The following is a 27,838-nucleotide window of genomic DNA, read 5'->3' as shown; positions in this document are numbered from 1 at the left end:
CCGCCATCATGGTCTAGCCCGGCCGGTGACGTCAAGGAGTAGCGGTGTGCAATCTCGCAGCGCACGAAAAACAAAGACGGTGAAAATATTTGTTCTGCATAAAGAAGAGAGAAAAGAAAAATATGTGTGCGCACGCTTAAGAACGAAGAAGATAAAGCGAGACGAGAGAGTGGTAAGGGGGGAGAAAAGAGGCGTGCAGTAAGCAGTAAGACAGGACGTAGAACGGCCGTTGCCGTTGTGTTTGGGCTCGGCTCGGTTCTGCCGCTTCCGTTATGACGATACTATCCAGCGCTTGGCGCTGTGACCGGGCAATAAGTTGTTTGTGATTATGCGTAACTGACGTGACTATATTTTATGAAAAATCCAGAAAAAACGTGATGGAGGTCTACATGGTTTTCGAATTTAATTGGTGAATTGATTCATCGTTGATCGTTAAGAGTTCCCGTACGCCATGTGCTATTGCCACGCGCGTTTCTTCTCTCTCTGGACTATTCTCGGTTAAATTTCCATAAAAATATCGCTGGATCGTTTAAACAAGAATTATCACTTGTGATCATAGTGTTTCATGACAGTGTAATTGTGGGAAGATACATTTCTCTTTCACCACCTCTGCATTTTTGGTCCTGCTTGTATCGAGAGCCAGAACGTGAACAACAACGGGAGACGTAGAAAAAAGGATAGACGGCGAATTCTGCGAGCTCTAATACAAGAGATAACGCGAGGAGCGCAAGTGGTGTATCAAGATGGCGCATAATTTGGCACCGAGCGTCAACTGTTCGCTCGACGACATTGATCTAAACGCTTTGAAGGTACGTAAATATGTATTACTTTCATTCATCTTGTCGTATAGGGATTTTATATTTGATACCCGATGACTCTGAATACGGCAGTTCTTCGTGCACTTTAAATAAGTCTAATGTTCGGTAATTAACCTCGTAAGACAGACGATGACTATTTCTTCTCGGTAGAACAACGGGAGGGAGAAGTTCTCCTTGAATTTTTCTGTCATTAATATTGTGTTTGATAAAATGGAAAAACCTGTACACGTTGCGGATGTGCTTTATATTTTACTGACAATCATTTCGGAAGTGATTTATATATACATCGTTAAACTCGTTGACGTATAATATTCTAAATAGGTACTATAGCGTACAATTTTTGTTTAAAATATCCATTCTTAAATAGGTATAATTATATTAAGAACGAGCATCATTGAAATCATGGGAATTACAGATTTATCAGTAACTTTCGTAAATTTGTTTTAATAGTTGTCATGTCATATATAGAACATATTGTACATAGTTATTAAAGTTTCATTGTTCATTTTGAAGACTATGTGTATACTGTATTTACCAAAACTTTTTTATAGATTTAAGAAAAATGATTGTATTTGATGCATTATTTTCTATCAGAAATGCAATCATTAAAACTTCTGTCACTTTTAATTACAACATTTTATTCATTAATGTCTATTTCAGTATAATATTAATGGATTCCATATTTATATAATTTATTAAGAATGTTACAAAATGCATGAATTTATGACAAAATAATAAAGATAGGATTTAAATGCACTTTCTTTTATATATATTTTTCTATGAATATTAATGTTTCAGAAGTTTGGATTTGTATAAATATGTGTGTGTGCCTAACTGTGTATTATAATATACTACGTATAATAATATATATGCTAGGTCTATGTACATTATAATATCTTATGCACATACATTATATTTCAGAAATGAATTTGTATTTTCATGTTATAGGAACCTGCAGGTATCTTTGAGCTGATTGAAGTAGTTGGTAATGGAACATACGGTCAAGTTTATAAAGTAAGTGCATAAATTTTATTAATACTGAATTTATGAGTATTGTTCCTTCATTTTGTTAGTAATGTTTAATAGGAAGTTAACAATTTAATAATAGGGAAAATGAAATTATTTTAACAGTGAAATGTGTTTTGATAAATTTTGAATAAATGATAATGATGATAACAATCTATGGTAATAATTCCACTGAATTAGTCTGTGATTCTGAAAGTTCTAATTTTTGGTATTTATTGAACTTGTGGGAATCAGCAGAAAAGCAATCTATAGAAGTATTAATTACTTTATAATGAATGTTATATATAATGTTGTATATTTATTATTATTTATTTATTTAATCCTTGTTGTGTAGACTTAGGATGACTTCCAGTTTACATGTTTAACATTTTTGTATCTAATGAGTTATAATTACACATGCTTTCTATTATTTATGGTACAATTTAATAATCTAATAATTCTTTGATACTTCTATACTTTTACAATTTTTGCCTTTGATTATTACAATGTGCATATACAGAGTTTTCTAGTAATACACATGAGCACATTGTGTAGTATGAAATGTGTAAACAATATTTGTACATATATGTACTTTTATTCATGTACACAGACACATTCTCATATTAGTCGAGTACAAGGATTAAAAAGTATCTAGTCTCATCTGAAGTTGAGATTAAAGGAGACTGTGATTCACCTTGAAAACATTCTTAACAAAGTTGTCCTTAAATGGACAACCATTGAAAAACAGTTGTGTATATAAAAGATTGAGAATATCAACCAGAAAAAAATGAAACATCTTTCATAGATATATGCTTTAATCCTGAAATTAGTAATACTGCTAATAAACTGATTGAATCTATGGTATAATAAATTACTGATGATATTGAAGCCTATGTGATAAACATATATGTAACATGGGAAGCAATGAAAGTAAACACAGATCAAGGCAGCCTAATTATAGCAACAACGAAAATCCTAATACACAGAGTGAGGCTCTGTATCATAGAACATGGATCATTAATACTACATTTCTACAACATTTTTGAGTTCAAAGTCGTTTCAAGGTCATAGTGTGGTATACTGTTGTGTCATTTGAAAAGGTCAAACTGACCTTGACCTTTTAATGTAAAAATCATTTTTTGAGATTTAACGATACGCGATCATATAGCCCATCAAACACTAAACTTCAGTTTTGCTTTTAACTTAACAAAAATCAATGTCATGTTGAAATAAATATGTAACTTTCCCACCATACAACCTTGCAAATCAATCAAACATTAATACTTCCTTCCACGACCTTGGTCACGCCCATGGCGAACTTCTTTTGGGCAACTGTGATACCAAGCACTGATACAGCAAAACTTTTACAAAAAAAAACTTTTAAAGAAATACCAAGATCTAAAACCATAGATCGTAAAATTTTATTTTTACAATCGATTCGCGTAAGATGGAAAATAACGTGAGTTTGTATAAAACATTTTGGCCATCCGAGCCGGATATCAGCAAAGAGTTCCACGCATTCCGCCAGAAGAAGAAACGCAACTATGAGCCACATACCTCCTCTGAATCAATTTGGAGAGTAGCAACTCCTCATCCACGTGGAATTCAACGATGTCATCGAGTAATATTGGACACAGACTCTCTTCGGGACGACCGAAGGGATAACGAATTATTCGTCCAAGTGATATTTCATTCTGACGGTTCACAAGCGCTTATATGATCCGTGACAATTCCTGGCAATATTGCATTGTCGATTTCCGGTGTGAACACCTGAGTCGTGACGCAGAGTCACCGCGATACCATTGGAAATGAACCACGAGGCAGTAGTTTGGGGAATTGCTACATCCAGATTCCTTCGACTGGCATCTAAACGGAAATCCAGATTTTTGCATTAATCATCGCAGCATATCCGATGAAAGTTGTTGGTATATCGACGCTTGGTAATCTGAATCTTAGTACGCTCTCTATCTCAATCCTCGTGCATAAATCCTTTTCGTTAACATCGTTGAGAAATCATCGCAGAAGAAATTAAAAATCTCAAATGTCGATGCACATACGCGAAAGCGCAATTAACGCGTATCCGAAGCTCTTTGAGCGATTCATTAGATTCGTCTGCGATAAATGTTGAAAAGAAAAAATTAAGGAATCGTATCGTTCGTTTGATAAAGTGGATCAGATGTTCTGATGGATTTTACGATGCCAGTGAGAAAACATATGGCGCATGCGTATGTGTTCGATCACGTAGCCCCGATGGCCTAATCATAGTTCGATTAGTTGCATGAAAATCACGCGTAGCGCCGATCAAATCTGTAGAAATCCTGCGAAACGATGGTTCATGGAAGGCTCTTGTAAAATCGTTCAAACATCGTTTGATTCGGTCTGTTGTTAATCATTCACGTACGAGCGGTTAAGTACGTATATAATTAAGATCAAGGCGATATTAAACTCCCGGCCAGTAACTCCTATTTCATCCGATCCTAATGACACAAACGCCTCGACTCCTGCACATCTCATAATAGGTGATTCATTAATGAGCATGCCGGAGAAAGATTTGCTGCAAATAGACGTTAATAGATTGTCAATGTGGCAACGTATACAAAGGGTGAAACAGCATTTCTGGGCAAGATGGCACAAAGAATACATCGACCAATTGAACGCATACCGCAAATGGAGAACATCCAGCGGGAAATAACTCTCTATCGGAGATCACGTAATCTTGAAGGAAGATAACGCGCCACGTACTTACATTCCCTTTTTTTATCGAGTTGCGAAGGTCATTTTAAATTTTTTACTCATAATGTATAAAATTCGACTCTGCTATTGGAAAGAGTATGTAAAAGTAAGTAATAAAGTATCGAGCAATGTGGGTCTAAAATTCAAGACTTAACGAGATATCGATTAACTTGTGCCCGTGCAATCGGTATTTAAGTCCCCGATTATACGAAAAATCGAAATAAACTTCATTTCCGTGTGATCGAATCATTGAATATTACGTTGTGGCGCACTGCCGTTATTTATGATAACGACATAATTTTCTATTTTTTAGGGTCGACATACCAAGACCGGTCAGTTGGCAGCCATTAAAGTTATGGATGTTACAGAAGTGAGTTGATTATAATTTGTAATTACTAGTACCGATTATTATTTGCTTATAATGTAATTTTGTTTATTTCAGGATGAAGAGGAAGAAATCAAATTAGAAATAAATGTATTAAAACGGGTGTGTATTGGTACTTAAATCGTTTTCGAGTAGAAAAACGTCGCGTTGAAAATAAAATGATATTCGTCGTTCCTGTTGCAGTATTCGAACCACAGAAATATAGCAACGTATTATGGTGCCTTCGTGAAGAAGTCATCACCTGGAAAAGATGATCAGTTATGGTTGGTTATGGAGTATTGCGGAGCTGGCTCCGTTACGGATCTTGTCAAGTCAACAAAGGGCCAGAGTTTAAAAGAGGAATGGATTGCTTATATATCACGAGAAATATTGAGGGGACTTAGTTATCTTCATAGCAATAAAGTTATTCACAGGGATATCAAAGGGCAGAATGTCCTGTTAACCGATAATGCTGAAGTTAAGCTAGGTGCAATATTTTTTCTTACATAATATATATCATTTTGATCATGTTTTAATGGTCTATGATGTGGATACTTGTATTAGTAAACCATGAATTATTAAATCGGTATTTTGTATTACAGTTGATTTTGGCGTTAGTGCACAGTTAGACAGGACAATAGGTAGAAGAAATACATTTATTGGAACACCGTATTGGATGGCTCCAGAAGTCATAGCCTGCGATGAAAATCCGGATGCCACATATGACAATAGAAGTGATCTTTGGTCACTCGGTATCACTGCTTTAGAAATGGCTGAATCACAACCTCCGCTTTGTGACCTCCATCCGATGCGGGTAACTATTTAAAATTTTTGCGAATTCTTTTTCCACGGTATGTTATTGCTATTGTATATAAAGATGAAAATGTTTGATTATCGTTTTTATTCGCACAAAAGGCTTTATTTCTGATCCCACGTAACCCGCCACCGAGACTGAAGTCGAAAAAATGGGCAAAGAAATTCCACGGTTTTATCGAAACAGTGCTAGTAAAAGATTATCATCAACGACCGTATACGGAACAGCTTCTTAAACATCCTTTTATCCGGGACCAACCAACCGAACGACAAGTCAGGATACAACTCAAAGATCATATTGATCGTTGTAAAAAACGTAAACAAGAAAAAGGTACGAAAAATTGCGAGAGATCTAACGAAGAATTTTTAAACGAGTTATCATTATATTCTTTCCTCGTTGTCGTAGAAAGGGACGATTATCGATACAGCGGAAGCGAGAATGAAGAAGATGAGCCAGCATTGGCTGGCGAACCGTCGTCTATCGTTCAAGCTCCTGGTGGCGATACATTGCGTAGAAATTTCCAGCAAATTCAGGAGGGTAGGACTCTAACACAAGAAGTAGTTCCTCAACCACCTGCTGCTAAGGAAAAACCGAGTGGCAGATCTCAAAGAGATATACCTGAACCAGGGCCACCTGCACGACCTGCCATTCCTCACAGACTAATCGGTGCGTCTAATAGTGTATCTAGTATCTATTTGCTCTTTTGCCCTAAATGAAACTGTTCTTAAAATTATTGCAACGAAACAGTTTACTGTTTATCGTGAATTTCTTACAATTCCTTTTCCGTGTTTTATAGTAGTTCCAGATCCTCAACCACCGTCTCGGCCATTACCACCGACACCCAGAGACGATCCACGACAACCGCATAAAGTTTCTACGCCGCCTTCCAATCATCAACCACCCGTTGCTGTCAGCGGTAGTGGAAGCTCTGGTGGACAATCCGCCTCTCAAAGAAACAGTCACGTGTTTAAACCAATGGTAGGCCTCTTTCACTGTTGTTTACGCGAAGAAACTCTATATCTGTTTCTGTCTTTCATATCGTAACTTCTCTTCGGCATTTTACCTTGTGCCAATAAAAAAACTAATATATGTAGTCTGAAAACTACATTGGATTATGACAATTGTAGAAAGGCAAATGCTAGTTTTGTTTTACTTTGCCATCTTGCTATCTCTCACTGATCCAACTCACTTCTGTGTAATACATTTTGTTATGTATAAACTCTTGTGTCTCCTTTTTTGCTGTATTCTTATACTTGAGATTGCACGCGAAATTTCGTTCTATTTTGCCATTATGACATGCACGTTTATAGACGCGCAAGTACAGACGCACAATTATTTCTTAGTGCGCTCAGACACACGTACACACACCTACACCCACGACAAAAAAAAGAAACAATGCACGCGCGCGCGCCTAGCACTCGAATTTGAAATTATTCGGTTTTTATTTTTTTTTCCATGTTCACACGTACCGTAGCTGCCGCCAAGGAGGCCGGAGGTAAGAACACAACACTTAATTTTTTCTCTACATGTTACATTCTTAACCTTGAATTTAAACATACGATCAATCACACTCACTTCTCTTTTTACACGTAACATTGCAAATTATGTGTACAGGTAATTTACGAAACAATCACTCTACATAAGCCGTAGAGCAATCATTTCATTTTACCACATGCAATTCGCTTGTTTTAATTTCACGCAGAATACTAATCGATTTTTAAAGTTTCTGTCTAACAAGTTCATCCATCACCATTTTCTCAGTGTTATCGCTTGAGCACAATATTACATTTTGGTATGCTTCACTAAAATCACCTGAATGTATGTTCTCACTTTGGTACAATTATACAGCATTTAGATGTGTAAACACAACATGTTTCTCCATGTTTTGAGAAATGTACTCCTTATAGTTTTATCAGATTCTAATGTATATCGAACTTGATCTACTTACTAGAGACTATGATATACTTTCATGACTTCGATATTGTATAAACGTGCATTTAAGCGTTTTATACAAGTTTATATCAATTAATGTCTACCACATCGGATATGTTATTCATGATCATGATCATTTCTACAATACTGATCAACATTTGAGTGTCAATAACGTCACTTAAGTGACAGATTCTGTTTTTTCTGCCACAATTTTTCTCGTTTCGCCTTGCCTGGCTGTTGTTCGGTGGTGGCTTTTAGAACATTTTTGGAGGTGTCTCGAAACAGTGACTAACGGGGTTGTGCGTGTGTGCGTGTGGGTGGTAGGACTTGGACATGCTGGCCGCTCAACTCAACGAGCTTGGTGTGTCACAGGGCCCAGAGGCCCCGCCAAGGCCAAACAGACAGCATAAGGGCCCTGCTGCATCATCAACATTGAACTCTGTTCAACCGGCAAGCAGTAACGATCAAAACAACAAACAGATGCCGCAGTCTTCTAGTATTCTTGATCAAGTAAGTGTTACAATTACAGGACTTTTTTTCCTTTCTTTGGTAAATATTTATTTTAGAGAACATCTCGTCAATTTCGAGAAGTTTCTCCTAAAGTAAATAACCCTTTCTTTTACACAATTGTTTAATCCGTTGTTTATTATGTATTTTTACTATGTATTTGTTTTTTCTTCGTGTAAAACATGTGCAGTATTTCGAAGTTAAATCAGAGTGTATGTAATTGTTAATGCGTTTCATTTTACAGTGTGTTGTTTAAATAAAAATAAATACATTTGCTACAGGCTTTGTCTGTTGAAAGTGATAGCGACGACGATCTCGAAGATGCAGGTGGAAACAATGTGAGGAACGATGGTACTCTGCTTGCAAGCGACCCACCGAAACCTTTGTGAGTAGAAATTTGAGTTGTCAAACATTCACTGTAATTAATTGAATTATAAACTTCTTTTATGTTGGTCTCTGGGAAAATAATATTAAATGTTCGTTACGAATTTCCGCTGAATACGTATGTTAATTATTTGTTAATTAAACTACAAAATATTTCAAACAAGTGTTACTGTACTTTGAAGAGAACCATCTAGAATTGCAAAAATGTCTGCTGTGCCCTTTGCGAGATCATGCACATTTAATTAATCTTTTAATTAACTCTAATGTACTAAAAAAGAATTACGTCTTCCGTTCGGTTACTGTTCTAATAGTTATTGGGAAAAGTTTCCTTACATTAACACCCAGAGACCCAGAAATCACTAATTTAATATTCAATTAAAAATAAACATTTAATACGATACTCGAAGGAAGAGTATTCCATAGTTATCATTGTAAACATGTTTTCTACATGTGGTTCTTAAATTAATCATACTAATGTCATTTCGTTTCATCTTTCATTACGCTTCAACATATCGCTTCGCATTGACGTCTTCGTCGCATCGCCACACAACGTACGCAACGCATTCCGTATTCTTCGTACGCCATCACGTGTCTCCACATTTCTATATCCGTTGCTGCAGACCCGAATTTTCTCCTTTCAGACCATCTACAGATCCGTCGTCGATGTCTTCGCATAATGTTCAGAACTCACACCACCAAGGTAAGTCTAAAGGTAGGACATGAAACAGGAATTTTTTCTCTTCTGGATACAAATACATCACGCTCGATATGAAAATGAATTTTTATTTTTTTTCTTCTTTAGTTTTTCGCAACTTTCTGTTGCTCTTCAATTTTCAGTAATTAAACGATTTTAATTAATTTAAAGTTTGGTTACTTTTGGAACAAATCGTGTATTTGACTTGACGTGCATTCTGCTATAACTTATCAATGAGTTTATTCGAGATGTTAAATTGCAAATGTTCTCTTTAGGCGGTGCACCAAATCGACCACTTCCGCCAACGCCTGATGAGGAAGAATCAGATCGTACACTAGTCATGAAACGGGTAAGTACTCTATTCGTGTATATAATGCAAGCAGAGGTCCACTGTTTTAGTCTCATTCTGATACTATCGTTTTTTGAATGTTATGTGAGATTTATTTACATTTCTTAATAACGACATGAATCGATATCTCCATGTACTGACTGAATGTAACCTCCTCTCTTATGTTATTTAATTATGTTTCGATAGAGCAGTCGTTGTATTTTTCTTTACTTTTTCCGTTTCGTAAGTCTTCTTAACATTAAGATCCGATTTAATTACGAACGAAAGAAGGGAAGGGAATACAAGCGATTGCATTATATATATTTGTTCATTTTATGTATCTATATTGTGTGCTTATTGGTAACCAGAGATAAGTCAGTAATATTTGTTCACCTATGTGTATTCATTACAAATTCTTGTTGTAATTGAATCTTGTGCAATTACGAGGCACCATGGTGCGTTGTCTGTACATTTGCTGTTACACGGTACATTTCCACACAGTTGTATACAACTGACGAGTATGTGTCATCATAGGTACTGTTGCTACGGTGGTGAAATCTCTATGAAATGTTAAAACAATAAACGAAGAACAAAAGTTTGTTACAAAGAACGGGAAACATGTATTCGCGAACGTACAAAAGTATTGTTTCGCTATAATCCGTAAACGAATAGGTTTTTGCTCAAGAAAGAAACAATACCAGAGATAATAACTGTATAATATCAAAGTTATTACGCAACTTTATTGCTCACTTTATTGGTTATAGCATCGCCACCGTTGCAAATGCAATTACATTAACTTAATTATTGCATTGCACTGCCATCACAGCTACCTCACGTTATGTATCGCCGCACGCATTTCTTTTTCTCGCTTTTGTGTTATTTTTTTTTTTTTTTTTGTTACCATATTATTATTCTCGTGCGCGCTCTTTAGAAACTTAGTCAGATGTCAGACGATCGCGCAGCGGCTAGCAGCAACCGGCGCTCCGAGGCAGACGAGCAGCTTCTCCTGAAGGAGTGGGATTTCACCCGCTTCTTCCAGGGTTTTAACGAAAGGTTGGATAAGATGAAACAAGAACATCCGCAAGAGGCGGCCGATACGAATAAGTCCGGTAGCGAGGATCTCTCTTCGTCGTCTACCGAGAGAACGTTGAAGAGACAGCAACAGTTGTCGCGTAGGAAGTACGAAAACCATCAGCAAGAACCGCAGCATCATCAGAAACAGCAACAGCAGTTAAAGCCGGCGCACAGGCGACAAGAAAGCGATTCGAAGCTTGGCAATACGTCCAGCGCTTTTGCACGTGCTTTTCGCCGTGAGAATTCAGATTTTTTTCCTTCCGCGAGACACTCTGCATATTTACAGAAGTCGGATTCTTCAAGGTCGAGTATATTCGCAAGTGGCAATCGCCGCGGAAGTGAGATAAGCGTTGCCGGTATCGCTGGTAAAAAGGGCAATGCTGTCAGTACCGGCGAACCGGTTCTTACAGACTTCTCTTTCGACTGTGATGGTCTTCAGAGGCCTAGAAGAGAAAAGACAGAGAGCGAGATCGTTAGGAGACACGGGACCAGAAGGTTCGACTTTGGACGCGATAAAGATGACACAACGAGGAGACGCAGTTGTAGACCATCAGATGCGGTTTCTGCCGCAGTTGACGAAGCAGGAACTATTAAATCTACGGCCAGTACAACGGCTAGCGAGTACAGCCCCATTGTCACTCAGGTCAGTCCCCGCCCCCCTTCCCCTTATCAGCCCTGCCTGTGTGCTTGCCTGAGAAATACCTACCACGTTACCTTTTGTCTATACCTTCGGTCTGTATCTTCATCAATTTCAAATTCCACGACATCCGTGCATCCCCAGATGTCTGTCGATATATTGATATACTTTCTCAGTGTATCTATTTTAGTAAACCACGCGTCATTTCTTTACAAATAAGCTCAAATTTGTGACTCGATGAATTTGTGCAATTAAATACATAGTTAACGTGTTGCAGATGAATTTACTGTATGGTTCGATGTAGATTTCTGTGAAATCCAGGCTGAATAATTCTTTATATCATTTCATATCTTTATATCGTTTTAAATATCATAATATATGTATACAGTACAGTAGAAAAGTAAAATGCAAGTTGAAAGATGTACTAAGAAGAAAATCTCATTTGAAGTCTTTGGATAGGCAATTGAACATAAATTTAGTATTCGTACTTGTGTGAATTTTTAACATATTCAAAAAGAATATTGACAGACATTTTTCCCACCGAACTCTTACATCCATATTCCGATATCTAACAGCATACAAAAATCAATATAGAAAGCTAGTCAGCTACGCTCGAATTTTAGGCGCATTTCCCAATTTCCTATACCTTGTCTTCATTATTTTCTTTAACATTTACAGATATGAGTAGGAACGATACATGACTATTAGTGCTATCAGTATTATTCTATTATCAGTATTACTATTATCTTCTCTTCTATTTTACTAGATCGTTCCTTGAGACAGAGTTGCATAAAGATTCATAGAGAAATGTTGGTATATCATTAATTTATACTTTGGTATAGTATCAACAACGACTCGTTATTACTAATAGTATGTTTTGTTATTATTCGGAGTAAGGATGGGGAAATTTTTACACAATTAACAAAACTATTCTTGCACATTTTTTCCACTACATTGTGAACAGAAACTTATAAAACGAGAACGACACGCTATCGCATAGTGAATAATTTCAAATAACATTTACTTTATTCTTTGTTTATTACTTTTTGCTAATATTTAACACTTTACTGCCTTTAATATTTTCGCATTCTATTCATCACTGGATCCAATTTGACTTTTTGCTGACGACGATAATGTGCCTGCATTAGCAGGTTCATTTTTGTGTAGTCAGTTGTAATATGAACACACATGACAAATTACTCAACAATTTCTCACAAAGAGCTACATAGTCGCGTGTATGGGGAAATGCATTTATGATTTCAAGCCCCCCATAAATTATTGATGTAAATGAATATACATAACACAGGACAGAAAACATAATTTCTATCTTTCGAAAGAATGAAATGTGGAGGAATAGAGTATATTTTTTGTCCCGTTTTATAAATATAGCTCGATCAATAAGATGTTTAAAAATATTGTGTAGTTATCGTGATATAAATATCGTGTTAAAAAGTGACCTGCAAAGGTTTAACATTTTTTTTTTTAAACTTATATACCGACGTATTATTTTATCATTACTATTATTATTGCCATTATTACTACTACTTTAATAGCTGCTGTCACTATTATTGTTACTAGTACTATTACCATTATCACTAATACTAAATTACTATTACTAACGAATTATCTTTGAGTTTCGATACTAATTGGGAAAGGTGAGGCTCTTTTAAGTTACAACCCAGAAAAATGATAGATCCTAATAACGACTTCTGATCAAGGCTAGCATTGTTCGAATGCTTTATACGTACTTGTATCCCCCATAGATATGAAAGTTGCGTATTTTACAATGATGAACAATTCATTTATAAAATATTAGTGGTCTGAATTGATAATCTTTATTTCTTGATGTAGAAAAAAAGTTTGTGTTTCCTTTGAAGAGGAATACATCTTCTTTTCCTACATCAAAAAATGGAGGATCACTTTCTTTATTTAAGTAACAGATTAAAACTTAATATATTCTTTTTTTAATAAAATATGGATAGACTGTCGTGTAGGAACATTTGGTTATGCAAATTGTTGACCGTAATATGAAATATCAATATTTTGATATTTTGAAAAATAGTAACAATTGATCGTTGAATTCGTCTCGACGTTACTTACAATGCTACTTTTTTTTTATACAACTTCGTTATAGTTTTAAACAAATTGATACGTATCAAAAAAAGAAATTACATTTCTTATATTCAAGTGTAGGAACGAAGGGGTTGATCTACCGACGTTAAGTTCAAAGAACATGTTGTTTCAGCTGGTTTGAAGCAGGTTTTGGTAGAATGTACGGGTTATAATAATTTAAGGGGTCATATACACTTATAAAAAGTATAGGTAATTGTTTACAATTTTATCGTGGCTAAACAATTAAATATAGAAATTCAGGATTTTGGTTGTTTACAAGTACATATTGTAAGAGTAAATTGATTATTCGTTTATTAGATGTTTATAAATTTTGATATTGTCATGTTTATTATAGTCAAATAGAGCACCGTATAACTTCGTTAGTTTTTTATTAACTTCAATTTTTTTTTTTTTTTCAATCTTCTAGGTGTATATGCCCTCTTCAAGGTCGTCAACTTACGCGAATCAGGTGTCCTCACTTCCAGGAATCCTAATTTCCGTTAACCGAAGGCATAGATCGAACGTGCGATTGCTACTACATAATCATCACCACAACCGCTAACCTTTTGTTACATCGCTATCGTTTTCTAATACTATCGCTACAAATTCCGTTTCTTCTGGCACTAATCCTCTCCATCCTTTCGAGTGATGCATATTACTTTCTATGCAGAAAATGTCAGACATTACTTCTACGACAACATTTATCGTCATTTCGAATTCCGAGCCTAAGAGGAGGATTAACCGCATGGAATTTCTTTGAGGATATTCGTCTTGTTTCTACGTAACACCATCGTATGAGGGGAAAACTGCTAGTGTTGCTGCGATCATCGCAACAAAACATCGCGGGACTCGAGAAATGAGCGGTTAAAGATTTGTGAAAGTGTGTCTCATATGATGTCGTACCCGTTACGTTCACGTCACGGATCTCTACGCAGGTTCAGCGATAATTCCAGTAAAGCTTCTTTACCGTTTAACGTAAACAGAGCAACCAAAGTGGCATGCATTCGTTCCGTTAACCGGGTACCGGTAACAGAACAATCAGATTTCAGATTCGATCGTAAAACATTTCTGCGTAAGACACTTTGTGATGTTAAAGTGACCGGCGCGAGAACGATCATGAGAATTCATTTTTAGACTAACACTTTTGCTGAATTTTACGTGTGCTTGTATCTCAACATTACTCGATAGCTTCCTTGCGTGTATCTGTGCGTGCAGATGCGTGTGTGGGTGGATGGTACATGCAGGGTTGTTTCAAAACGATGGGACGATCCGAGATATAGAAATTTCTCATGCAAAAAGATTGAAACGTCCTTTATCGAGATCACAAGAAAAGAAGGATTGAAAAATAGATAAAGGACTTTTCAATTTTTCTTCAGATAGGAATTTGTGTGTTTTGGATTGTTCCTTCATTTTAAAACATTGTGTGTATACTAACGATTTGTCACTCCTTGTTATAGAAGAGTCCAAAGTCAATTTGTCTGGAATGAATTAATTCACGTAGAGATGAATGTAGTACAACTGCTTTGAAATTTTTATTCTTTTTTTTTTTTTTATTAAATAACATTTATACCAATGCAAATATTGAGTTTCTATTAAAAGTTGTTGTATGCACAAATCTTTGATTCAAATTCTGAGAAGATCGACACGCTTTTTCTTTGGTGTTTAACAATATTGTTGTGACGTACTAATGGTTGCTTTGTAATACCTCTACACGACTGTTCACCATGACTTCTATGTTTACACAAACGATAGGTGTGTGATTAATCTGATAGCCTTATCTAATGCATGTTTGTTCAAAAGTTTTCTGGTCTCGTGTTTGAGAAGAAACAACGACTTCGCATTGACGCGGATCATCTCATAATCCCCTCGTGATCTTTCATGAAGCTACTTTCTCAGGCGCACTTTTTATATCGACTGAAATTCTTACATCTTATGAGAGAGAAAAGGAAATAAAAATGGAAACGATTGATTATCGATACGGAGTGTGTGCGTGTGTCCTGTGTTAACCAGATTTTAATATCATCTGCTTGAAAATTGCACGGCCATGAATGAAGAACGTTCAAAGTGAGTAACATGTCTACGGAAATAAATACTCACGGAGAAATAGAGTATAGAAAGGAAAAGAAGTGCGACAGTAGAACCCAGGATAACGTCGAAAAGAGCTATATTGAGATAAAAGGGATTATATATAAATATATAACATATTATATGTATATTTATATTTATGTATACACGTGTATGTGTATGTATATGTATATGTATATACATATATAATATGTACACAGAGCAATCAACGATTACTGTTGGATCCTCTCCTTTCGCGAGAGCGTACGGAGTTGTATACTATGACCGAAATTCATTGTTTTGCATGACGCTTATAGCGTGCACAATGTGTGTGACGTATTACTTGTATTGCCATATCGCAGCATGTGCCAGGCATGCTTTAATATGTGTGTACCTTTGGTCATGGTACGAATTGCTAATTTGTGTCTTTTTTTTTATTCTTAAAATTACTGTATGATAAAAAAAAAAGCTGAACATTTTCATACTTGTGTTAGAAACTGATGCTTGAAAGTAGAATTGTTTGTGTTAAGATATATAATAGACATGTACCTTCAGTTGCGCTTGTTCCGTATTGTTTATTTATTGAAACATTGTGCGTAGTTAATTTTTTTTTTAAGTATGCGGTGACGAATGATCACAACGGCATTTTCAGCACTTTCGATCGAAGATCACATGTATTTTTAATATCGTTTGTCGCAACGGACTATCGTGGATAATTTTCGAATAACTCTCCTTTAAGTCTAAGCAGACATAATTCTTACTGGTAACGTTAATAATATTACTTAAAAAAAAAATAGTTATCTGTTCCTTGCTATCTTGATTGCAACCAACCCAGTCAAAGTCACTACTTTCGTTTCGTTCGAGTACATTTTTACAACAGAATGATACATGGACGGTAGTAGAGTACTGATCGTTCGAGGAAATTCTAAAACAGAATGTAATGCGAAAGGTTTGAACTATGAATGTAGCCGTCGCAGACTGGTGCGTTTATATAAGTCGATGTACAATGCGATACTTGCGTAAGATATTTTATATTTTACAATGTTGCACGTTTCCCCAATGTTATAAACGTAAAATAGAACTTGAGTCTCAAGTTACATAATAATCTGCATCCGTTGTTACTTTCGAATGTTTGTATCATTATATGTTTTGCGTAGTAGACTGACGAAACGAAAGTTGAAGCGATCTTTTTTTTTTCTTTTTGTTAATTAATCCACATTTTGCATGCGCTCATTTCATTTATGTTTTGCATCGTATTGTGTATTTAAGTATAAGTTGTTTCTTTACCGTATGCGTATGCGAAAAACAAACGTCCAAAATTTTTCTTAGGCTTATTACCGATATAGGTATAGGCGTGTTAAACTTGATCGCGTTATTTAAATTTTGTTCGGTAATTATTCTTTTAATTGCTTTTTTGCACCATTCTTCGGTTTCTTTTTTGCGTTTGTTCATACCTTGCTTGAGTTTTTTTTTTGTTCTCCAATGCTATTCTAATGTCCAGTTCCTCGTACTCCTTCGTTTCATCGTACTCCCTCCATTTCCGTCTTGTGTTCCTTTACACGAGTTTTCGATTTGTCCTCTTACGACTTATTTACTTAATTTTAATCTGTTCTATGGTATCAAGGCCTGAATTTATGTAAGTAATAAGAAGTTGGCTATTTAAAACATGTATATAATTCTTACGCGATGTTAGAATTGTCTTTTGTTATATCGAGAAACAACAGGAAACGTACGGCTAATTATTTACCAGCTACAGTTTCGATCATCACGTTGAACGAAACGTAAACACTGTCAATACTCACATTGTTTGAAATTTTTATTTCATATTTATTAATCTATGTGTTTAATTCAAGATTTGCGTATAATTGAGGACTGTGCAACCTGATGACTGAAACGTAGCTAACAAATAATTAACTCTTATGTTTCCAATTGTTGTTAGATATAATCGAAAGAGCAAATGATATCTGAATCTATACTATTATCAATGAGGTGAATTGAAAACAGAACGGTCAAAGAAGAAATCGTGCTTGCGCAAAATATGTATTTGGGAAGTGTACGTGCTACTTCGTCGTTTCGTTTCTTGGCCACAGGTTACAGTATGAAAAAGTTCAGGTCTTCATCCTTTAGCAGTTCTTGTTACCTTTTATGTTTGGCACCTGTTTGTCGCACTGGCAATCCCATTAATTGTCGAACGATTGTTTTGCAGAACCGAGAAGGTGGCGATCGGCCAAGAGGCGGCGGCGGAGGTGATTTCCAGAGGTCAGACTCATCGCCAGGGTCACGGCCAAGCTCTGTTCTGCCGGATCTTCTCACTTCGTCCCCGAGTCAACGACAGGACAAGTCAACCAGCGAGGAGGTTAGATATGCATCAACATTGTTCACTTTGTTTTCGACCGTAGACGCCAGTGCGCGTATTCGCATACATCTAATCATGTTTAACATGTTTGGCGCCACGTGAATCATTGATGGTCGGTGTCGTTGAACTTATACAGGGTGTTCGGCCACCCCAGGGAAAAATTTTAATGGGAGATTGTAGAGGCCAAAATAAGACGAAAATCAAGAATATCAATTTTTCATTTGAGGCTTCGTTAAAAAGTTATTAACAATTAAATTAAAAAAATTCAAATCGTTCTGGAAAAATTATTTTTAGTTGCGGGGGTCAATTATAATCATTTTTGGTAAATAGACATACCCCCGAAATCCTACCCACATTCTAGAAAAAAATCGAGAAGGTACGAAATTTTTCAGCAAAATTGAAAAGTTTCAAATCACTCTGGAAAAATTATTTTCGATTGCAAGGGTAAATTGCAATCATTATTGGTGAATACAGATACCTCCGAAATCCTACTCAGTTTCGAGAAAAAAATTCGAAAAGATATGAAATTCTTCAACAAAATTAAAAAATTTCAAATCGTTCTAAAAAAATTATTTTTGAGTGTGGGGCTCAATTACAATCATTTTTTGTCAATACATATACCCTCGATATCCTACGCACTTTCGAGAAAAAAAATTCTTTACCGAAAATCTAATGTCTGACCATATATTGGTTTATGTCCCTGAAATTTCATGTGTACCTTTAAATCATCATAACTTCTGAACGGATTGGACGATTTTAATGTTTCGAATGGCAAACAACGCGTATTTTGGTGGAGAATATGTAGAAATTCTAAAAATATTCGAAAAATTGATCCTTGACCCCGTAAAATAAGAAAAAAACCCCATAAAAATGGTCAAATTTTCAAACAGCCATAACTCTTACAATAATAAATATATTTCAATGAAACTTTTTTCTGAAGTTGAGCTTATGGCTACCTACAAAAAAGTATTAGACAACTTTTCTGTAGAGCGTCAAACAAATTTATTAAAAATGAAAAACAAGTTTTTAAGAAAAATCGATAAGGGTGTAGGTGCTGAAATTTTTCGGCGGAAAAAACTTTTTTCAAATCGTTCTAAAAAAATTATTTTCGGTTGTGGGGGTCAATTACAATCATTTTTGGTGAACAGACATATCCCCGAAATCCTGCGCATTTTCGAGAAAAAAATTCAATACGAGCGGAACTTTAAAGATTAATAACTTTTTAACAAAGCCTCCATCAACAAATTGGTATTCTTGATTTTCGTCTTATTTTGGCCTTTAGATTCCCCCATTAAAATTTTTCCCAAGGTTGCCGAACACCCTGTATAGGCGTTTCTGGGAATTTATGAACATGATTACTAACATGAGCTACAGACGTAAATACGGAATACACTGTTGAGCAATTAAATGTTTTCATATTGATATCAGTTACAACGAGAGCGCAAGTGCATAAAGTAATTAATAACAGATTGTCATGATTCTCGCGGCACCGAACGTGTTAATAACAGTATTGCAATCTTTCCATGACAGAACTTCAATAGTGCGTGCGAGTGCACATTTCTCTTTCCAACAATACACCCTTTCCCAGACCATTTTTCTTTCTTCGTGGCACTCGATATATTTAAATATGTGTTTTTATCGAGATACGGATTTCCTAAACGTCATGATCTATTCTCAATTATTGGCTGCGTTTATCGGTTTAATACTCGTTATTAAACTCTTTATTGTTTGTACAGTGCAAATGACCTGTTCCATTGGTCGAGTATGAATTGAATAAGCGCAAAAAATAACGAATAGAAAAAGCATTTAGGAAACGAAATACAAGCATGGTAAAAAGCAACGGTTCGAAGAACGGAGCCAATAAATACGTGCGTAGATATGTACGTGTATGTTACTGTGTTAACCCACGAACTTGAACGGACACGGTTTACGTATTTGCAATCGCTTTCGATAACACCGGCGATAAGAAATGTAATGTAATAGCAACGTGAAGCAAACATAACGATTTACGTTGTCAAGTTTGAGGGTTTGCACATAGGACGCCTTTTGCTTTGTGTCAGTACCTTGTGAATGCTTTGCTTATAGTTTTCTACGTCTGATAACTTGTTGAAGCGAACATGGTACTCAGTTCACGGTACTTGTAATTGTTGTTTTAGTGCAGCAAATCTGAATTATATATTACGTAGACACGTAGTGTTCTAGTAGTTTTAAGGAAAATAATTTACGAATAAATAGGAAACTTCTTAAAAAGTAATTATTATACATGGTACGTGTCAATATGTAGACAGTATTGCAAAGATAAGAAAACATAATCTGTAGAATATAGAATGTACATTTTTGTACATTTCCATAGTGTGGTACTTCACAATAGGAAGAAAGGTTCGAAGACAACAAAACGATAAAATTAAAATCATTAGAGTGGCACAATGTCTTTTTTGTACATATTATTTTCTAGGTAAAGTACTGATCATTTGCATCAAAAATTAATGTTAATAAAAGGACGCACGGAACCACTTCATTTTTAGATTTCCAATGAGTATAATAGTGTCGAAGCATCACTTCAGAGAATAAAAATATTCTCTATTGACTTTTAGTTTTTCTTTTGATAGATACTAGATAGATTTTGTATTGTGGTGGTCTAGTAATATCTCAAAAGTGTACCTCTTTCACTCGTTGGTTTATTCCTTTCACGTGATCCTCATTTCATCATTAGAAAAAACATGGTTTTTCTTTATTTCGAGATTAGATAGTTGGATTATCTCTGTTGACAGACATGGAAAGTAATATATACTTTCGTTTTGATTGTCTTCTTTGGTTAGTGTGTCAACTAAGACAGAGGAATAGTCTCATCATTCAATTTCATTCATGTTTTTTACCACAACATAATTATGTGAACAATTATGAAAATTCATAATTTCTGCAAGCTTGATATTTATTAATAACGTTTCCAATTACAATTTTGGTCCTTACAACTAAATAAAAATCTATAAACATGAAACGTTAAAAATGAGAATAGTAATATTTTTGTTTTTTTATAGATGTCCAAAATAATTTGAATAGTTGACATACTTGAAGAACTTGAATCAAAACAATTCAAATTTGTCAAGCTACATAAAAGGACATTTATGTAGTTCTATACTAATTTAAGGTCTCCAATGTATCAGATTGTATTAATGTAAATATCTTTCTGGTAGCTCGAGGAAATTAGGAATCCATTATTTCGGTTAAACGTGTTCAATTACTTGGACAATTGAATTATGCGAAACTTTTAATTAATTCGAGCTACTGAGATCGTTCGATCGGACCGATTCAAATATATTCGCCCTGCTACAGAAAGAATCTTTCCGTGTGCTCGGATAATTTTAATCCATGCATCGAAAACGGTTGTTTAATAATAAATTGTTACGTATCGTGCCCCTTTATATTTACGCGAGAATCCGCGCAAAGCGGTCACATTCGGTTGTCAGCGTGACTAATTCAGGATTCTGTTGTGTGTTGTGGGACACGTGGGAGCTCTAATCCGAAGGGCAGGACCCTTTCTACTGACCATTCCAATCCCAATACTAATTGCAATGTAAGTATTCATTTATCCATTTATAATTCAGTGTCGCTTCTGTTTCCTTCTTACCAGAATGTTCCTATCGTGTACAGACGAAAGAAAACACAAATAATATCCTTTCTTTTTCTCTTAACGTTTGGTTTCTTCTCGTTTTATTCTCGTGTGCAGCACGATGAATGCCATATATTTCTGTATGCAAAATCTTTCTACCCTCCTTTTGGTTTCTAGGCTCTTTCTTTGGTATAAACGAAAAGTTCTCAGCACGATCGCAATTATACTGCTTTTATTAGCTCACACATGCGACAGATACAAGAGAGAAAGGGAGAGTGAGAGAGAAATTCGCACACATGCATCCCCTTCTTTTCAACTTTAATGATTTCTTATACTCGGCAATTACGTAGGAACAAGAAAAATATAAATTTCATGAAAAATTCATGATCGTTTGTTCATCACTTAGATTTAATAACAAAAAAAAAAAAAATAAAAATCAGAAGCATATTAGCGTTGATACATGCATATTACGTTTGTTCTTTGTAAAATGTATCCTAGACTCTTTGTTAAATTACTGTGCCTCGGCTTGCGAATTTACGTTTGTCACTTGAAAGTTTTTATGTTTATGCAATATTTGTTTGCGGTGTATGTAATGTGCATATCACTTTACCGTTTGACGCAAAAATTCTTTTACACTTTCTAAATTTTTTTTTTACGAATCTTGTACTTTCTTCCATTGCATGTTCCTCTGTACATTTTGTTGTTTCTTCTAATTTCTTCTTAAACCGTTCCACTACTACCTATCAGTCATAATACTTTGGTTGTTTTCGTATTGTTAGTTACAGTAACATACACATCTCCTCGACGGTACAATTTATGTCGCTCCGTTTTTGTCGGAGCCGAATCTTAAAATAAATTTTGTTGCAGTATCGGCAAGCGGTTAAATCACCACCTCCGTTTGCGCTTCAACAGAAGCAGAGATCTTTTCTCACGTTTGGATTCGGAGCTGGTCCGGCCAGGAGGGAATCTCACGTGAACGTTAACGTAACGCCGACCAGCCACGACCTGGCATCCGACACGCCCGAAATACGCAAATATAAAAAACGTTTCAACAGCGAAATACTCTGCGCTGCACTGTGGGGTAGGTACATCACAAAAGTGTACAATTCCTAAGCAACGCAGGCGTGTTACCTTATTTTTCTTGCATATACTTTGCAAAACTAAAAATGTTGCCCATTTAAATTGTTACAGGAGTAAATCTATTAATTGGCACCGAGAATGGCCTTATGCTGCTAGATAGAAGTGGTCAGGGTAAAGTTTATCAGTTGATAAGTAGAAGACGATTTCAACAAATGGAGGTCCTCGAGGGTCAAAACATTTTGGTCACAATTAGCGGAAAGAAGAACCGGGTACGAGTGTATTATCTTTCGTGGCTCAAGAGCAAGATTTTACGAACTGACGGACACAGCGACGTAAGTATTGCATTTTTCGAACGATATGGTACTTGTTAAAATAGGTTTAACGCGTTGAACCCTGTACGTTACACAGCAAGTGGAACGACGTAACGGTTGGATCAACGTTGGCGATCTCCAAGGGGCGGTACACTTCAAAATAGTCAAATACGAGAGAATAAAGTTTCTCGTTATCGCGCTGAAGGACTCCATAGAAATTTATGCATGGGCACCGAAACCTTATCATAAATTCATGGCTTTCAAATCGTTCGGCGAACTAGCGCACAGACCACTTCTCGTGGATCTTACCATAGAGGAAGGTACACGATTGAAAGTCATCTATGGCAGCGCTGATGGCTTTCACGCTGTTGATTTGGATTCTGCAACGGTTTACGATATTTATCTACCAAAACATGTAAGGGCGTATCAACGATAAGATCGTAAACCCTTTGCACTCCGAGAGTTTTAAAAATCAAGTATTCTTTTGTCTGTTTTAAATGAAACTTGAATTTTAAATTGATCTGTATAATAGATTGAGTTGTGCAATAAGTGACAAGTCAACAAAGATGGATATTTTTGACACCGGTATTTTTTCTTGGACTTTTGACGACCCTGATTGAACTCACGATGTGGAGTGCAAAGGGTTGAAATAGTTACTGATGCCACGCGCTAACAGTAAAAATGACTATTTCAATTATAGACTCAGGGTCCTATTTGTCCACATTGCATTGTCGCATTACCCAACAGTAATGGAATGCAGCTACTGTTGTGCTATGATAACGAAGGTGTATATGTGAACACTTATGGTAGAGTTTCCAAGACGATGGTCCTTCAATGGGGTGAAATGCCCACGAGTGTTGCCTATATTGGTACAGGACAAATAATGGGCTGGGGCAATAAAGCGATTGAGATTAGGAGCGTAGAAAGTGGTCACCTCGATGGTGTATTCATGCACAAGAAAGCTCAACGGCTCAAGTTCCTTTGCGAGCGTAATGATAAGGTTTGTGCAGATTGACACGTTCAAGTTAATTTATGTATTTTATATGCATTTTTGCATTGTCTTATTATTATTTCCAGGTATTTTTCTCGTCAGCAAAAGGCGGAAGTTCGTGCCAGATTTACTTCATGACATTAAATAAACCTGGCATGGCTAACTGGTGATCCCGAATGTGGCCAAATCTGGCCCCAACATTATCTTCGCGTATAATGATACAAAATCTATTGCGTGTATCAGGATATATATCTTTGATAACTCGTTCTTCACTGCCAAGATTAAACAACGCCATGGAAAACAGAAAATGTTTTCAGCGGAGTCAATATCATTCTCAATTTTATTATAGTCGCCGTCGTCATCTTCGCCATTGTCGTCAACATTGTCGCTATCATCATCATCGGCATCGTCACCATCATCGTCATCGTCACCGTCACCGGCTCCGCCAATGACATTGTTATCGTCATCGACATCATCATCAGTACCATCACCATCACCACCACGACCATCATCGTTTCCTTCGGCAAGATCATTATGGTCTGTATCAACATTTTTGCTCGAGTAATTATACATTAATTCAGGAAAACGTAACCTATGGCGAGGAATCCCGACAGAATTTTTCAACAATTTTTGCAGAGTACACAAGGGACACTGATATTTGTAAATCTTCTTGTAAAGAAATTTCTGTGCTTTTTTAACCGTTTATTATTCGTAATACAGTTTAGCGTGTGAAAACGCACGTAGATTTTTTTAAACGATGGTTCCTTCCTCACACCGATGTCCCTTTTCATAAAAGAGAATATAAAGTAGGATCGAAGTATATGCACAAAATTCAGTTACACTTTTTTGATAAGATCTATTATCATTTTATCATTGCCCGAGTATTTTCAACACTATGTATTTGATCTTAAGTCTTGGAAGGTTTGTCAATTTCGCGAGAAAGCATTAAAACAGTATGACATTTTAAAAGTAATAATGAATTGGTCGTGTTAAATCCAATTTTTAATGCGAAACAATAATTTCTTGGCCAAGTACGCGTAGATGACTAATTGCCAGCGAATCGTGACAATATCGTTGTACCGTATTGTTATTGTAGACGCAAGGACTTGCGCAATATCGATGATTTGATTTGTATAAACAAGAAGACCTTCCGAAATAAGTTTTTAATAAGTGACTAAACTTTTTTATCATAACAGTAACTACATTAAATGTCTTGGTTGCTCCAAGCACAGACGCGCGTGCAAAATATGATATGAATGAATGTTTGCGTTTTGCACTGAAAAAGATATTATAGAGAAAGCGCGCGCACGTGAGTGAAAGCGAGATTAATGGAGAATGTACAGTGTATGTTTTTTAAAATTATTTTCCATTGAATCTTGTATTTTTTTATAAAGGCATTGGACGTAATTTCAATTTATTTGAAAGTGATCGCTTCCATGGAATACAGTTAATTGTAATTACGTATGTTATCGCATGATGTTTTCGTTAGGAGAGTCTTCTGAGTGAAGAATGTTCGTTCGTTTCTTTTCTTTCTTTGATGACAAGGTATCGAAAGAAAATAGCGGTGAACTGAAATTAAAGATGAGGGGAATAATTGCTGATGTTATTAATTGTATAGTTCATAGTAGTCAAAGGACTTATACGTTGATTCCTGCAATTCGAGATGACGATGATGATATGGCGATATAATGCATGGCGTCGGATAAATTGCATTATTACAATTAATAGATTTATATTAAGATTTTTTGACACGTATAATGATAAGAATGCAAAAAAAAAAAAAACATTTTCATTTTTAAGGTATTTACAAGTATATATCGTACGTTTATTTTACACTTTCTTCTTTGCGAAAGATGTTCGTACTGGTATAGTCATGGCGTCGTTTATTCTTGACGATTAATGTAGGCGAACGCAAAAACGCCTTCAGCTTTTATAAAGAATTTATAACTTGATAAGGCAATGCGCACAGGAAAAGGATGGTCTTCCTCTTCCTACTTCTTATTCATTTAATGACGTATGCGAATCAAAAAAAAATTTATAATTTCGCATATCAATGCATTAAAACTTAACTCGTAATAGAATAGTCTTGCCGATTGTGTTGGACTATCTTATGACTGACTAGATTTGACTCGCGAGATTTATAACTAAAACAGAGCATAGGAACAAATTCTAGCGTATTTGAAGAAGTTGTTAACGTTCTGACTTATTTACTATTTAGCAACACATACTACTATGAATGGTCGTAAGATTTTCACAGAACTTTCTGCTAAATATAATTTTAGTTTGAACTGTTCAACATATAGTCTGAAGATATTTCTCAAGATATTTTGCATTGTAATAATAATCCAATTTAAATTGCATTTTTCAAGGCCATATGCTCCCTATAATTGTGTTTTTACGATTCATGTAAATTTTAAATATATTATGAATTGCGTATTGTACCATGTATATTAGACAAAAATAGTTCATATTTGCAATTTAAAATGTTGTACAATCATGAACAATTAGTTGTAGAAAATTGTTGAATAATTTTTGAGTACGAATTACAAGTCACATTTTCTCTTTTTTATACCAAAAAAACTTATCGAATACATGTTTGTCCGTATATCGTTGGAAATAAGGAGTAAGAAATTTGTAGCAATAATACGTTAACGAAAGTGATTTTCGAATTTTTTAAATAAATACGTGATGTGCACTCATTTATTTATTTGTATATAAATATATGACGTGATATGTGATAAACGGATAATACGACATGCTCATTTGTTCTCAAGCATGCGTTTCAAAGCTTTTTACGGATATATTAAAATAGAATGGTTAATTTACAGATGCTATAATAATTTGCAATATTTTGAACGGTAAGACGTAGTAAAATAGATTCGGTTCAAGTAGGTGCAAAGAGGAGGACGTCCTACAAGTGCAATGAAAGACTGTTTTTTGAATGAGAAAAAGATTTCTATTCTGCTGAAATAGAAGAAAAAAAAAAAGAACCTAGATCAAGAAGCGAGCTTCGAGTGCGCGCGCGTGTGTGAATAAAAGAGAGGGAGAATATTCGGCGAATGAACTACAAGTATGGACGATTATTTACGAATGACACGAACTCTAATATTATAACAGTAATACTAATTACTATCTTAAACAGATTCACGAATTAATTTTTTGTGCAAGAATTTTTCTTATTCCTTCGTCTCTTTCGGTTCCTTTGCGTACTTCTATGTTCCATCCATTATCTTTACTTGATCGTCTTGCACATTATTTCCCAAAGATGGTAGTGATGATTTCTTAATATTATAATAATTATTATTGCTGTAGTTTATGATTGCGATTATTATATCTATCCGTATGTCATTATGACCATCATCATGCGGTGTATTATGATTATAATGATTAAGATTACTACTATCATTATTATTAGTAAAGTCAAATATACAGACAATTTGTAATTGATGCGGCAGTCATTTCTTCGTCGTCCTATCGCAACTTATATATATAGATACGTGGATACATATACTGTTTGTCATCGAAATAAAAAAAAAATAATTGTTAAGAGTTCTGTGTTTTCAGGTGTTTGAAAAAATGTGTTTCTTAAGAAGGATATCGCTAGAGAATTTTGGATTTCAACGAAGCCTTAGCAAAGTACAACTATCAGCATCTGAAAGTTTTCAAATACCTCAAACTTCTACGTTTCTCTTCTATATCAACAGTTTAGCTGAGAAAGCTTGCAATTTCTACGATATTTATTTTAGTTTAATGTATATGCAATGAATATTTAAAATTTCTACGTGCAAGTTCACGGACTCTCAGATATCTATCTACGGTCCGTACACGTATTTCCTGAACGATAAAATCTCTGAATGCTTTGTGTGCATTACGCAAATGCAGCTGGGTTTAATCGTTTACCAATTTCCGACCTCTCTGTCTACTTTGCCGTTTACGAAACTCTCGGGTCTCTGCCGGAAATAACCATCCGTAGTGGAACGTTGTTATTTTCTCGGAGAAAAGTAAATTCATCTTTTCATATTTG

At 35.4% G+C, this 27,838-nt stretch overlaps 1 protein-coding gene across 11 annotated transcripts; it reads left to right on the top strand.

Moving 5' to 3' along the window:
• Positions 1-163: 163 nt before the first annotated feature.
• LOC122401566 (serine/threonine-protein kinase mig-15) lies at positions 164-27,235 on the top strand. 11 transcript variants are annotated; one of them, XM_043403773.1, is made up of 21 exons: positions 164-809; positions 1,767-1,832; positions 4,870-4,926; positions 4,999-5,043; positions 5,125-5,407; positions 5,523-5,734; positions 5,836-6,064; positions 6,140-6,400; positions 6,534-6,712; positions 7,209-7,229; positions 7,991-8,176; positions 8,455-8,558; positions 9,178-9,257; positions 9,527-9,600; positions 10,511-11,296; positions 17,673-17,822; positions 22,300-22,513; positions 22,624-22,844; positions 22,921-23,238; positions 23,524-23,823; positions 23,901-27,235. In XM_043403773.1, exons 1-21 carry the CDS (start codon positions 744-746, stop codon positions 23,982-23,984), a joined length of 3,936 nt encoding a protein of 1,311 aa, XP_043259708.1. In that variant the 5' UTR covers positions 164-743; the 3' UTR covers positions 23,985-27,235. The 11 variants fall into 11 exon arrangements, with proteins under 11 accessions (XP_043259708.1, XP_043259713.1, XP_043259712.1 ...); XM_043403778.1 differs by having other exon boundaries at positions 165-809; positions 6,531-6,712; positions 8,039-8,176; positions 23,901-27,234; XM_043403777.1 differs by having other exon boundaries at positions 165-809; positions 6,531-6,712; positions 22,345-22,513; positions 23,901-27,234.
• Positions 27,236-27,838: the final 603 nt, after the last annotated feature.

Source organism: Colletes gigas, unplaced genomic scaffold (genome assembly GCF_013123115.1).
Source record: "Colletes gigas isolate AHSC1104 unplaced genomic scaffold, ASM1312311v1 Colletes_gigas_Sc00026, whole genome shotgun sequence".
NCBI classification, from domain to species: domain Eukaryota; kingdom Metazoa; phylum Arthropoda; class Insecta; order Hymenoptera; family Colletidae; genus Colletes; species Colletes gigas.
This window is presented reverse-complemented; position numbering and strand designations above follow the sequence as displayed.

Excerpts from the sequence above, each read along its gene's own strand:
- LOC122401566 (XM_043403770.1), top strand. The coding sequence starts at position 744 with ATGGCGCATAATTTGGCACCGAGCGTCAACTGTTCGCTCGACGACATT. Across the intron at positions 7,230-7,990 it reads TGCCGCCAAGGAGGCCGGAG|GACTTGGACATGCTGGCCGC; the intron begins GTAAGAACACAA and ends TGTGGGTGGTAG. Across the intron at positions 17,823-22,299 it reads ACAAGTCAACCAGCGAGGAG|TATCGGCAAGCGGTTAAATC; the intron begins GTTAGATATGCA and ends ATTTTGTTGCAG.